General features: G+C 34.1%; 2 protein-coding genes across 12 annotated transcripts in view; one reads left to right on the top strand and one right to left on the bottom strand.

Annotated features, from left to right (window-relative positions):
- LOC123875723 (transient receptor potential cation channel trpm) overlaps positions 1-13,857 on the top strand; it is a 244,813-nt gene that overhangs the window by 58,325 nt on the left and 172,631 nt on the right. The gene's annotated exons all lie outside the window — the stretch shown is intronic.
- Positions 605-8,702, bottom strand: LOC123875737 (venom carboxylesterase-6-like). The gene is made up of 3 exons (XM_045921757.1): positions 8,459-8,702; positions 1,907-3,156; positions 605-1,685 (listed from the first exon to the last, which is right to left on the bottom strand). The coding sequence occupies exons 1-3, from the start codon at positions 8,621-8,623 to the stop codon at positions 1,406-1,408; spliced, it is 1,695 nt and encodes a 564-aa protein (XP_045777713.1). The 5' UTR covers positions 8,624-8,702; the 3' UTR covers positions 605-1,405.

The raw sequence follows: 13,857 nt of genomic DNA on the forward strand, positions 1-13,857 counted from the left end.
AAATAAAAGTTACTTAATCGCAATCAAGATTACTTATCTATATTTTTCAAACAATAAAATTACACCATAAGTAAAGTAGGTATACCTATATAACACCACGGAATAAAAACACGCAAACATCAAAAAGCTTTCAAACTCCTTAATTTCTAAATTTTTCGAAAAATCCGTAAAATAACAAGTTATGGACGTGTCGGTTTACTTTTTAATTGTAGTATGAAATCATGAATATAGCTAACTTCAATATTAACAGGGCTCTCTCCGTCACTCGCTTCATACAACCGTAGTTCCGATTTCATTTGAATATTAAGCAACCAAAGTCCATGAAATTTTGCAGACATATTCTAGAAACTAATATCCGTGTCTGTGGTGTTTTAGATTTTTCTAAAAATATGTAGTTTTAAAATTACCGGGGCTCAAAAATTTGTATGTAAATTTTTAAGACCGCGTAACTTTGAAACCGAATATTTTAACAGAAATCTGGAAAACCACAGACATAGATATTAGTTTCTAGAATATGTCTGCAAAATTTCATAGACTTAATATTCAAATTAAATTGGAACTACATTTGTATGAAGCGAGTGACGGAGAGAGCCCTCTTAATATTGTACTTTATTTTTATAAGTACAAAATAAAATATATTTATTATTTAATACTTGACAGGGCGTAGAATTATTCATATTAATAAATATGTAGTACACTTATAGGCAAAGGGTAACCATTTTTAAATAGATTTATTCGGGACAAGTATCAAACACATCTTCTACAATTGATATTTTTATATTATTGTTGTGTAGCAAAATAAATGAAATGACAACTCTTCTTCCATTGTAAATGCAATTATCATCTACTTGTAAGATAATATACCATTGTAAGTAAATGCAAATAGTTATTACAAAATAATACATATGAGTATTTAAATCTATAATATTAATTTTAATGGCGCCGTCTTATTGCTCTACTAAATGTGGTATCTAATCTTATCTGTTTGCACTTTACTTATGAGCAAATATTTCGTCCCACTTTTTAATCATATAAAACATATATTGAATGGAAATTATATTGAATGTACTAAGTCAGTTGTTACTTTTTGGTTAGTAGCAATAAAATCATTCCTAAATACTTAAATGTAATTAATAATAATTCCTAAATGTTTTTATTTAATTTTTATTCCTAACTAATTCACATTAATAAATACCTATCCTCAAAGGCGTAAAATTCTTAAAATAAAAGGACGGTTTACAAAATCCGGTTTTAAAAAATTAATTCGTTATTATACATAAAACTTAATAAGTAGTAAATGTAACACGCGGAAATGATCATGCAAAAGACTATCAAATTGAATTGCAAACCAAGAAGCTAAATCAATATTAAATTTTTATAAATGCATCTAATATCTAGACATGTTTCACACCAGCAATCTGAGTAACGCTTGAGTAGTTACAAGCACAAGTCCAAAAGAGAGCAAAATATTTGCTGAAGATACTGGCTTTGGTGGCCGATAGTGAGTCGCGATGATCGGGTCCCAGAACTCTGTAGTTTCCCGGTTAATGTGCGTGAGGAGTTCTTCACTGTATAGAGCGATACGGTTTGAAGTTTCTCCACCACTCATCAGTAGTATTGGTGCCATCTGTAGGGTTATGGGATCCCAGGGTGTTGCCGTTTGTGGGAATGCTGGAGCAGGGTTCCTAGAAACAAAAAAAAATTGGATTAAGTTTGGTTCTTGCATGTACAATTTGTAAAAGCGGTGATATCATAATTGTAAAATTCGGCCCCCTATAAGATGATGTACATTTGGGTGGACTAGTAACTACGCTACTAGATGGCGCTGAGTGTATACTCGAAACACACTATATAATACAAGTACTATCGAAAACTGGATGTACTTAAAGTAATAAATAAAACTTACCCATTATATGCGAACCCTCTAAATCGTTGGGTGATTGACATAGAAGCAGTATTGTCGGCTGTTCTCAAATCGTAGTTAAGTAGATAATTAAGAATTGCCCCATGTCGCGCACCGTTGAGAGGAATTTGAGGGTACGCCCAGTCAGAGTTTTGTGTACCTCTGAATGTAAATTTAAACAGCCAAACATTAGCATTTGATGTCAAAGCTCTTTCCTTAGTTCCTCTTATAACGGGAACAAGTATTAAAGAGTCTCCGTGGTATTCTAGATAGTCTTCAATCGTTTCCATATTAACTGTTCTTTCAGCGAAGTAATACTGACGTATGTTACGTATCACAGCGGTTCGATTATCTTCAGATTCAAAAGCAAGGTCCACCGGTATGAAGTCTCCAAAGGTAGTTTCCATTTTATCAAGCCAGTTGTTGACGGCTGCCTGTCCAGCTCGTACCGTTCCTTCCCTGTCCACGAAACCAGCTATGTATGGAATATGGGTGTAGTTTCCAGATCTTAGAATATTAATCGGTGCATCGGATAGGAACGTGTCGTTTGGATTCAATTTAGCATTCTCAACACATGGAGCAAACAGTAGGGAAGCATTATAAAATTCGAAATCTGATAGAACGCCGGAGAGTAGGCTGATATCAGTAGAGGCAAGCTTCTTCGCCAAATCTTCTCTCGAAGCGTCCGTGTATCCTAATTTTCTTCCTACTTGTTCAGCATAGCCTATAGGATCGTATGATATGGCCCACGGAGCTAATCCCGATCCACTCAGTACAATAGCTTTATGCGTTAAATTTTGAGACATTGGTGACAGGGTAATCAAATCAACTATAGCTGCTCCTGACCCGTGACCTATTAATATGACATTGTTGGGATCTCCTCCAAAACCAGCTATATTTTCTTTAATCCATTTTAGGCCTTGGATGATGTCTTTTAAACCGGCGTTACCTGGAGCATCAGTCACTCCAAGACACAGGAAACCGAAGATTGAAAGACGGTAATTAATGGAAACAACCAGCAGATCTTGTTGGACTAGATTCTTGAAGTTATATGGAGTTCTGCCTGTAGACTCATACTCTTCTCCTTCAATCCATACCATTACAGGTTTGGGTGTCGTTAAATTTTTTGTATGTATGTTGAGTACTAGACAATCTTCTTTGCCAATGAGTCCTCGTGGGCTTGGTTGGGCACACAGTATTGTGTTGTCTATGGCATGGAACTCTCCAGGGTAAACCGGCGGTGGCGTAGGCGCCTGAAAAACAACATTTTTGAATTAATTTTTGATGTCATTAGTCACTTACAACGGTATTCAAATAAATAAAATAAGTTTAGGATATCTTTTGTGGCTTGGCCTTCAAACCCTATTTGGGACAATAAATTGCACTATTGTTTAAAGTTTAAGCCCACTCAATGTAGCAGCTAGTACATTTTGTTGATTTTATCATTTTCTTCATAATAACATGTCTACCCTTTTTGAATTCCAGTCCGTTCTATTCCTGGAACATTATCTAAGTTATCGATACCTCTTATCATGAATCGGTTAATATCTTTAGATTAGACGTCAGATACTTGAACGCTATCGGACTTGGCCCTACTTAGTCTTCATTGGCCATGTTTTTCAATGATATATTTTTACAGAGTTTCTTGAAAGCCTATCTAGTGTATTTCGATAAGTCAAGCAGTGACTAACGCTCGATTCATAGTCAAGATAGGGCTTCTTTAGAGGACGGTTCAAACGACATTGTTTCACATTCAACCTTTATGCAATACATTACGGTTGCGTACATGTTGTCTAAATCGTCCTCCAATAAAGCCCCTAACTTGAATACGAATTCCGTAAGCAATCTTGTTTTTATATTAGTAAAATTATTATCTTAAAAATAAATTAAAAATATTACTCAATTTTTAATTTATAGTTTTTAATTTTTAATTTATTTTTAGTTTTTAAAAATCCCGCAGCAACTCATTGGTTTTCCGGGATAAAAATTACCTACATACTTCCTACTACCTTTCAACTATCCCGATGTTAAAAATAAAGTTGATTGGTTGCTTAGCTAAGGCGTGAAAGAAGGACAAACCAACTAGCCAACATGCTTTTGCATTTATAATATTAGTATAGATATTTACCTAGTTAAATGTAAGTAGATATATTACATACAATACAAGGCGACGATTCATAAATGCATAATACCTAACATGATTTCTTAGTTAATACAAGTGTAAATTAAAAATTTATGAAACCCCCGACAAGTGAAGGTTACAGTAACTACAAAAAAGCTAATAACTTTCAAACGGCTGAACCGATTTTCTTGGATGATAGCTAAGAACACTTTCGATCAAGCCACCTTTCAAACAAAAAAAAACTAAATTAAAATCGGTTCATTCGTTTAGGCGCTACGATGCCACAGACTGATACACAGATACACACGTCAAACTTATAACACCCCTCTTTTTGGGTCGGGGGTTAATAAAAGAAGATTCCTACCTACCTACTGACTGAACGATATTTCTTTAAACAGCTTAAATTAAACTGTTGGGTCTAGAAACTTGAGATTTGGACCTAGATTAACAGAAATTTCCTCAGAACGAAGCTGGTGTGGGTTGGCTGGTTACACTACTTAAATACTATTATATGATATTTTAGTCTTCGCCTATTATGTAACTAACTTTTGACTATTATGTAAAAGTAAATCACTCAACCAAGGCTTTACGGACAGTTTTGATTTATCTAGGTAGATTTATTGAGCAAAACCTTTTGACTTTTTTATTTGAAACGGTAACGAGTTTCTTCGAAGCCAATGAAAAAAAAAAACATTTAAAGTACCGAACCAAAAATCACGTGCATTTATTGGGTTCAACTATAATTTTTGTTCAATTTTCAATCTTATACGTTAATATTTAAAGTTCAAAAATTGTTTAAACTTAGTTCTCCTTAAACAGGTTTTGGACAAATGCCACAGACATTAATAACGGAACGCGTTTGCGATAAAAATTGCAACTTCTGTAGTCATCGATCTTTTGGAAATTTCGTGACCTAATTTTAGCCCTTATGACAAATTACTCAAGGGCTATAATAGTTTAACGTTGGGTTCTTTAACGATATTAAAGCGGAAATCATTGTGTTATTTAGTTGAACTGAAATAGTGCCTATTCTCTTTCCATCTTCCTTGTTGAAGGTCGCAATCCTTCTATTGATCACATGATAATAGGGTTTTATTGGTATACATACATTACTAGGTATGCGGTGAGCCCCCAAATTCTTCTACAAGGTTAATTAAGGTTAATCATTAAGTATGTAGGTCCCCGTAACTTTTTAAGAGACTTTCATTATTTCTTCAAGTCAAGATGACTCTGGAATGGACTCTGAATCCACCACATTCATATTTTAATTGCTTCATACCTTATAGGTAGATGGTCTTTAGTATTGTTATTATAATAAAAGTAATTTATACTGTAAAATCAGAAAAATATGTAGAAGTAGTTACGTGAAGGTTATGCATATATGAAGTATATGTATATCACATGTTACTGTAACTGAGGCAAAATACGAAAAGAACACTGCATTTTTATCCCTATGTCGATTGCAATAAAGTTCAAATAGGTTTATAACAATACAGTAGTACCTACCTAATCACTTGCATAATTTCATTCATGACGCTCTCTAGTAGAGATTCCATTTGTAACTACTGGAATCAGGACAAGGTATTTATTTTCAAAACTTTTTGAATAAACACAGGGTCTGTGTAATCGAAAAAAAATTACGGGGAAAGTATTTTTGAAAATTATGACATATTTAATACCTCAATTGGTCCTATAGAAGCTTTTGATAATAATTTTAAGAATGAAATTAGATGGATTTGAAAATCTTTCTTGTTGACTAAAATTTTTCGTAATATTATGTAAACCGAATATTTGGATGGTCGATGGTCAATTTAGAGCTGTTTTCTTTAACTACAACAATTATGGTAGTTGACGAAAGTAGCACAGTATGATTATGAGTGTAGGACGTAGGTACATCATGCAGAGCCATCTTCAAACTGAAGCTCAGCAGTCAGTTGTGGAAAACTTTTGCTCATATGCTGTTTTCGTCATATACAAATACTTGTGTCGAGTCCACTCTCTCGTATCATCGAAACATTTCCTCCTTCATCGTCCAGGTACTTCTTTACTGGGTATCTTGCCTTTGAGAATCTACCGTGGGTAAAGGGTTCCTCGTTGTATATGATCGAAAAAAAAGCAACTTTTCTTTGTATGAGAGTTGCCATCAGCATCCGTTAGCAATTATCTCTTTCCAGTACACCGTATCGTACTGTACCGTTAAATTTTACCATTACATATCTAACTACATTGACATACTAAACTTTTTACTTAGTTCTTATATTAATATTTTAGTGTCTCAGCGAAATGTCGAAGCACTCACAATTTTATTGATTATCTCTATATGCAGTATTTATTATTATGTAAACGATAGTAGATAATAATATACTAAAAATAATGTAGGTACAAGGTTCTTCTACTTCTGATTCCGTATTTCATTTCGAAAAACCACATTTTATTTATTCAAATGTTCTTATTTTTAGCGATGATAGTATTCGTATCAGTATGTATTCTTGACTTTATGATATCACCAACTTATGATTTATTGATTTATTTTGATTTGTTGATTTATTAACTTATATGTTTTAGACAAGATCTACTCATATTATAAACTATTCAAAATCCTTAATCTATTAATGCCTTTGTTTAGAATCAAACTATTTGTTAAATTATAACATGGGTACTTAGTTATATCTTGAAACAAGAAAAATCCGAGGAAATTTGTGCACATGGCAACACTACAATCACGTGCACTTGTGTTTTTAATCGGCTAAATCTTTTATGTACAAAGGCAAAGGCTTATAATACCTGACGTACCTACATGTATTTCGAATTTAAAATTCTTTTTTTACAGACAAATAATCCGAATTAAGTATAATATTATACAGCAGGTAGGTATAATATTATCAATTTACATTATTATTTTATTTTAAAAATTAAACAATTAGTATATTTTTACGTGACGTTTTCAGTCATGTTTTTCATTTTAGTTTAGCGATATAATCATATCTATTTGCTTACTTTTGTATGAACAGTATTTTTGAATATTATTAGGTAGGTAGGTACCTTTTGTCTTATCAACTGTTAAATGAATGAATGTGATAAGTAAATAATTAATTAGGCACCTACCTAGTAACGGACTCATTATACGAGTAAGTAGGTAATTACTTAAACTACATAGATTAAAAGTTTTGACATTACATTATTCTACCCAGGTAAAATTAAATAACTTAAGAGGGCTCTCTCCGTCACTCGTTTCATACAATCGTAGTTCCAATTTCATTTGAATATTAAGCAACCAAAGTCCATGAAATTTTGCAGACATATTCTAGAAACTAATATCTATGCCTGTGGTTTTCCAGATTTCTGTAAAAATATTACGTTTCAAAGTTACGCGGTCTTAAAAAATTTCATACAAATCTTTGAGCCCCTGTAATTTTAAAACTACATATTTTTAGAAAAATCTAAAACACCACAGACACAGATATTAGTTTCTAGAATATGTCTGCAAAATTTCATGGACTTCGGTTGCTTAATATTCAAATGAAATTGGAACTACGATTGTATGAAACGAGTGACGGAGAGAGCCCTGTTGACCAAATTATGTCAAATTTTTCTACATAGGTACCTACTTACCTACCCATTTTTCTACTTACCTACTATACCATCAAATTGAAACTTTTAGTACATTAGTAGGTGGTTAGTTAATCCTTATTTCTCCAAAAATGTAGACGAAGTACCTTCAAAGTAGGTAGGTACTTACTCAATTAAATACGTGACTAAAATATTGTATTTTTAAACTACGAGTGGGTAATGAACAAAATAATCATGAAATCTTTTTGAATTATTGACCCATTTAATTTAATTTACTTATCGTTTAACTCCACCACAATTTAACGATCTTTATTATAAAAAAGTTTCTTTAATTATTTTTAGGGTTCCGTAGCTCAAAAGGAAAAGAACCCTTATAGGATCACTGTCGTGTCTGTCAAGAAAGTAGAAACCTATAGGGTACCTACTTCCCGTCGACCTAGGATCAGGCAGGCAGGTAGGTCTTATAGCACACGTAAAAGAAAAAGGTAACATCACAAAAAAAAAATGTGGTCATGAACAAATAATAATTAGTATTTCCAACTTTCAATGCAAGATTAATATACTTACCAATGGGGTATCATATGCAAGGGCTTTACTTGTACATTATAAAACAGTTTTTTATTTGTTTTTATGCATAATAGTTATAGATTTATAGTGCAAAATGTCGAAAAAATACGACTGTAGTACGGAACCGGTGCGCGAGCCTGACTCGCACTTCACCGGTTTTTTGGGCTACTTTGTATTTATCGTATCAAAAGTTTTACAGTTTTAGGTATTTCAAATAAACTAACTGCTACTAAGTCTTCAAATGATAATATCAATGACGCTAAGCCTTCAAGTAAAGTGATATCAACAAACGTTACCTTGAACCTGTTTTCGCCGCCTGTACTACCACCATAATGTAGTCCATAGAAGGCCAAATAATCGCCATCTTCAATACGCTGTCCCACAACCACACCTTGGGTAGTGTTTACTCGGGGCGCTTCCTGCGCGTACGCAAGCGCACACAGGCACAGCAATAACCACATTTTTATTACACACACACAGGTAAAACTTTAAACACGTGCGTTCTCTCCAATGAACCGGCGTCGAATGTCTGTAGTGTGAGTGTGCTATCGAGCGAGAGTTTCTTTTATCACACAGATAAAATGTCTAAAGAGCCTAGTACTCATTAGCCCCAAGCTCGGCCAACAGACTCCTCGAATATTTATATGACCAATAGGGTTTATTGACTTACTATTATTATACCATGATTGGGTTGGGTATATTTTTCATGCGCGTCCGACTTTCCAACTTTTGTGAGTTCTCAGTTCTCATCAAAGGATTTTTGCGCAATTCGCAAGCTGCGTTATAAGACTAAGGATGAGTTTCCGCTAAAGTGCTGATATGTGTTTCCAATCGCGTTACTTTTAGACGAAAATAACACGTCTCCGCTCCGATTCCGAAATGTTTCTTACGAATTTGCTTTTAGATACATGGTAAAAATAATATGGTACCAAAATATGTATCAAAATTGATGTGGTGTGCAAATGACAAAATAACTCGATAGAAGCGAAGCTTTTTATGCATCGTATATCGAATCTTGTACTCTATCGCGCTCACTTATATAAGCGTTTAGAAATTCCTTCACTCAATTTATTCACATCGGCCGACACACGCCGAAGCGGCTAGGCTGGGCGAATGTGTACTGAGGCCTTATGAGGTCATCACTTTAATGTTCTGACTTCGACCATTGATATAATATAAAGAAGATTTGCATAAAATGTGCTCTTGTTACGAATTATTATGGGTGTTCTTGACCTTGGCAAGCGTAGACAAAATAAAATTGGATTAAAGTTCTACGAGTGCTTTGAATCTTGTTTATTGCATGGTGTCTTTGGAAGTCTAAATACATGAAAAGAATAGGTGACTTGACTGACTGATCTATGAACACACAGCTCAAACTTGTGGACGGATCAGGCTGGCAGGCAAGGGTTTAGGCCATAGTCAGCCACACGGATTTGCAGACCTCACACTCCTTTGAGAAGATTATGGAGAATACTTAGGCATGCAGGTTTCCTCACGATGTTTTCCTTTACCGTAAAATGTATCGTTAGCAACATTTAAAGTAGGTATAGGAACTATCAGACCTATTAAACGTAAGTACACTGTTTTCTTTTACTTAGCGAGAGTGACATTTTGTTGTTTTCTAATGGCGCGCGTATCTATACTAATAAATAAAATTGGAGTGTCTGTCTGTAATATCGAAATAACTACCGCATATTAAGGTCATATGGTTATTTGAACGATACTATAACTGAATCACACGTTTTTAAAATTTTTGTCTGCCTGTCTGTCTGTCTGTCTATCTGTCTGTCTGTCTGTCTGTTTGAAAAGGCTAATCTTCGGAACGGCTGAACCGATTTTGACGGGATTTTCACAGACAAGTAGAGAATTGACCAGGGAGTAACATAGGCTACTTTTTTAACCGACTTTCAAAAAGGGAGTTGTGTTTTTCTACCTATGTACACCGAAATCTCCGAGATTTCTGAACCGATTTGCGTCATTTCTTTTTAAATCTATAGAGGAACTTTGCGACATTGTTTCATAAAAAATTTGGAGTCCAACTCCTCAATCCTGATGCTGCAGGGGATCTGACCAATCCACGCGGGCGAAGCTGCGGGCATCAGCTATTGTAAATAAATTAAATAGAGAGTCATACTATTTTCTTTTGAATATCGATTTACTATTACGAGTAATAAATTGTGAGGCAATCTAGAATGACGAAGAATTCTATTTCTTATCTTATCAATGAGTAAGGCACTAAGGCCCCTCCTTTTAAGTCCTAATCAATATATTTTTTTTCAACATACCTATCTATACATAATATATAACTCATACACTTTTTTTTGATATATTTTTTTACTGTAATATCAGAAGTATTTATAGAGAAAAATGGGGAAAACATTCGGTGTTTTTCATTCCCATTTTTCACATAAAACTAAATAGGTTTACGATAAAAATATTATGTCTCAAACGAACGTAATTTTATTCTTGAGGGCTTGGCCGAGCCACATTTGTCGAAACTCGAAAGTGTAATGATTCTTTCACAACCATTGAAAATGTTAGAATGTGCGAGAGGGAAGGAAACTTAGCTACCTGAATTCAACTAACTAGGTAATAGGACTTACCCCGTTATGTCGAGCAAAAGTTCTTCTCACAAAAGAATTCAGTAAAGGTCCTGATAAATCAATTCCTGGCTAAAACACTCTAGGCATAGATCCTTAGAATAAGTACCTACCATACCTAATCTACTTACTATTGATCCCGTTAAAAAAGATTACAGTAATTCAGCAACGTTTTTTTAGTAACTTGTTACAGAACCGTAATGCAAGGGATAGATGGTACAAGATAAAGTTGAAAACTAAACCCGACTGCGATCGTCTTAATAAACGCTAAATATTATAGTGAAATTGTTTTTCTATCGCTTGGTATAGGTATTTTAATATTGTAGTACATTAATTATATTTATGAACTCAAAATTTTCTCCTCTTTCATTTGACATCCCACTCGATACAAAAGCAAAAAAAAAAAATTTGGAGACCCTCACTTTTTTCATGTAACATCCGTTAGGTCAATTTTTTTCGTATAAAATGTAGCCTTTGTCACCCGGACTTTTACGACGAATCGATTGACACCTCATTCATCAAAATCGGTCCGGTAGTTTAGGCGCTGCGGTGGAACACACAGAATCTGGATACAAACATACACACATACACACATACATACATACATACATACATACATAGACTACTAAAATCATAACCCTTCCTTTTGGCTTTGCCGCAGTAGGGTAAAAAATGAGATGAAAAAGACAGAAAGCACTCCAATTAAAATTTTATTCCATAGACAAAAAAATGTCCAAAAATATATTCGCCGTTTTTCTTTCACGTATATATCTACCGTTCTTCAACTTGTATGATTTAAAAGAATTGGTAACATGCTGAAATCGTGTATAGTAATGAACACTGAAAAGTTAACAGAAAGACTGACACATCGGCCCACTACTGAGTACGAGTGTCCTCTCAGAATGAGAATGGCTTAGGTCACAGACCACCACGCTGATCAAGTGCGAATTGGCATACTGGATACTTTACCAGCTTTCAGAACATTACGAAGAATTTTCAGGCACGCAGGTTTCCTCACGATTACTTCCTTCAGATTTTTTTAAAATAAGTTGCTTTAATTGCTTTAAAATAATGTATTTCAAAGTACTTAGTGTACCTAATTAAGTACCCAATCCCTTCATTAAACTTGATGACAAACAAAATGTAAGTTGGTAGTGGTAAACCATTATTCTTATAGTTAGGTATAAAAGCTAGCTTATTCAGTATTTAACTAATAGATTCTATACAAAAGACCTAGGTATATTAGTTATTCGTAAAAACTTGGTAAAGTCCATCAAAAGGCTACTTTAATAATGAAAATTTTAATTAGAGTTTCAGTTTCTTATTTCAAGGTTCCTTTTAAAAATGTAAAGAAAACTTTTACCTTGGTTCTATTATTTCTGTTATCTTTTGTAACTCACTTTTAATGATTATTTTTAATAAATAAATAAACTTTTATTTCAGGCCATTAGACCCATAATTTTGTTAGTATGACAAATCACTTAAACTATGTTAGTAGGTACTTATTTCTAGCTTAACAACTAATTCTATAACTAAAACTATAACTAAAAAGCCCGAGGGAGCCTCTTGGCGCCTATGTGCTAATACTGGCAATTTTTTAACTAAGGGTCAGTTGCGTTAAAGGCGATTAACTTTAAATTAAACTTAATAATCACTTTAACTTGTTAAACTAAGGTTACAGTTACAGTTTAATTTGGCTACAAACAAAAAGCAATGTAAAGTACGAGTACACATATTGCGCAAGTCAGTATTCGTACCTCTATGGGAGATGGTAAATTGTCAAAACTTAACAAACTCTGATTTTCGCGCAATCAATTAGCTTTCATTGATGCTTAAATAAAAATTTAACGATAACCTTCCTTTAACTAACTGATGTGCAACTGGGCCAGTCCTCGTGCCTGTCGCTTTTCAAACAAAATAGGGAATAGAATAATTTCCACGCTTTTACGTATTCTGGCCATATTCTGGCGCACGGGTTGTCACCTACAGGAAACCTACAGGCTAACTTGAGTGAGACGTGCCAGAAATAATGTTTTTCGAACCTTCTAGCCTTTTGCGGATAATTTCACAGCAATTATTTTGCTTGCGTTGCTTTATAGAACGATTACCTTTCCTACTGAAGATATAGGAGTAATCCGTTATTATAATCGCGGATTTTAGCCTGTCTGTTACATTTCCACGGCCCATCCATTTAACCGATTTTGACGTTTGACACAGAGACAAGTTGCTTGCTCCCGGAGACGGACATAGGCTACTTTTACCCCGGAATATTAGTTTTCTCTGGATGAATAAAGTAGGTACCTACGTGATTTGTTTCATGTCAGTCACGTCAAACATCATAACTCGAAATTCCAAAAACCCCCGACACAAAGAGCTCTATAAGAAAACTAGAAAAGAGCTGATAACTTTCAAACGGCTGAACCGATTTTCTTGGTTTATAGCTAAGGACACTCTCGATCAAGCCACCTTTCAAGCAAAAAAAAAAACGAAATTAAAATCGGTTCATTCGTTTAGGAGCTACGATGCCACGGACAGATACACACGTTAAACTTAATATAACACCCCTCTTTTTGGGTCAGGGTTAAAAATATTAAATCATGGGACAAAACCTTACGCACACACACGAGTACGTATATCCGTTGTGTGAATAATCTATGTTTTATTCACCTTCTAATGAATTCTTGAAACACTAGTATTATTTGTCATTATGAGGATAAAGAAGATTTGCAGCAAGTAAGTCATAAGTAGGAACCTATTTGGATAAAATAATACACATGTTAAAAAAACCGGCCAAGTGCGAGTCAGACTCGTGCAACGGGAGTTCCGTACTCTGGTATTTTTTTCAACATTTTGCACAATAAATCAAAAACTATTATGCATAAAAATAAAAAAAAATCTGTCTCAGAATGTGCAGGTAAAGCCCTTTCATATGATATTCCACTTGGTATAGTTATCTTACTTTGAACAATTGTAAATTAAAAATTTTCAACTCCCCCGACAAATCATTTTCAAATAAATAATTATGTATATCTAGGCAACGTCCATCTTGACAGCTTGACATTTGTCAATTGACACTTGAATATTATGAACCTAAG

Source organism: Maniola jurtina, chromosome 20 (assembly GCF_905333055.1).
Source record: "Maniola jurtina chromosome 20, ilManJurt1.1, whole genome shotgun sequence".
Taxonomy (NCBI): domain Eukaryota; kingdom Metazoa; phylum Arthropoda; class Insecta; order Lepidoptera; family Nymphalidae; genus Maniola; species Maniola jurtina.

Bases quoted from the DNA above. Each gene is read 5' to 3' on its own strand.
- LOC123875737 (XM_045921757.1), bottom strand. From the start codon at position 8,623: ATGTGGTTATTGCTGTGCCTGTGTGCGCTTGCGTACGCGCAGGAAGCG. The intron at 3,157-8,458 runs GTAACGTTTGTT...GTTGTTTTTCAG, and splicing joins GCGGCGAAAACAGGTTCAAG to GCGCCTACGCCACCGCCGGT. The intron at 1,686-1,906 runs GTAAGTTTTATT...TTTTGTTTCTAG, and splicing joins AGAGGGTTCGCATATAATGG to GAACCCTGCTCCAGCATTCC.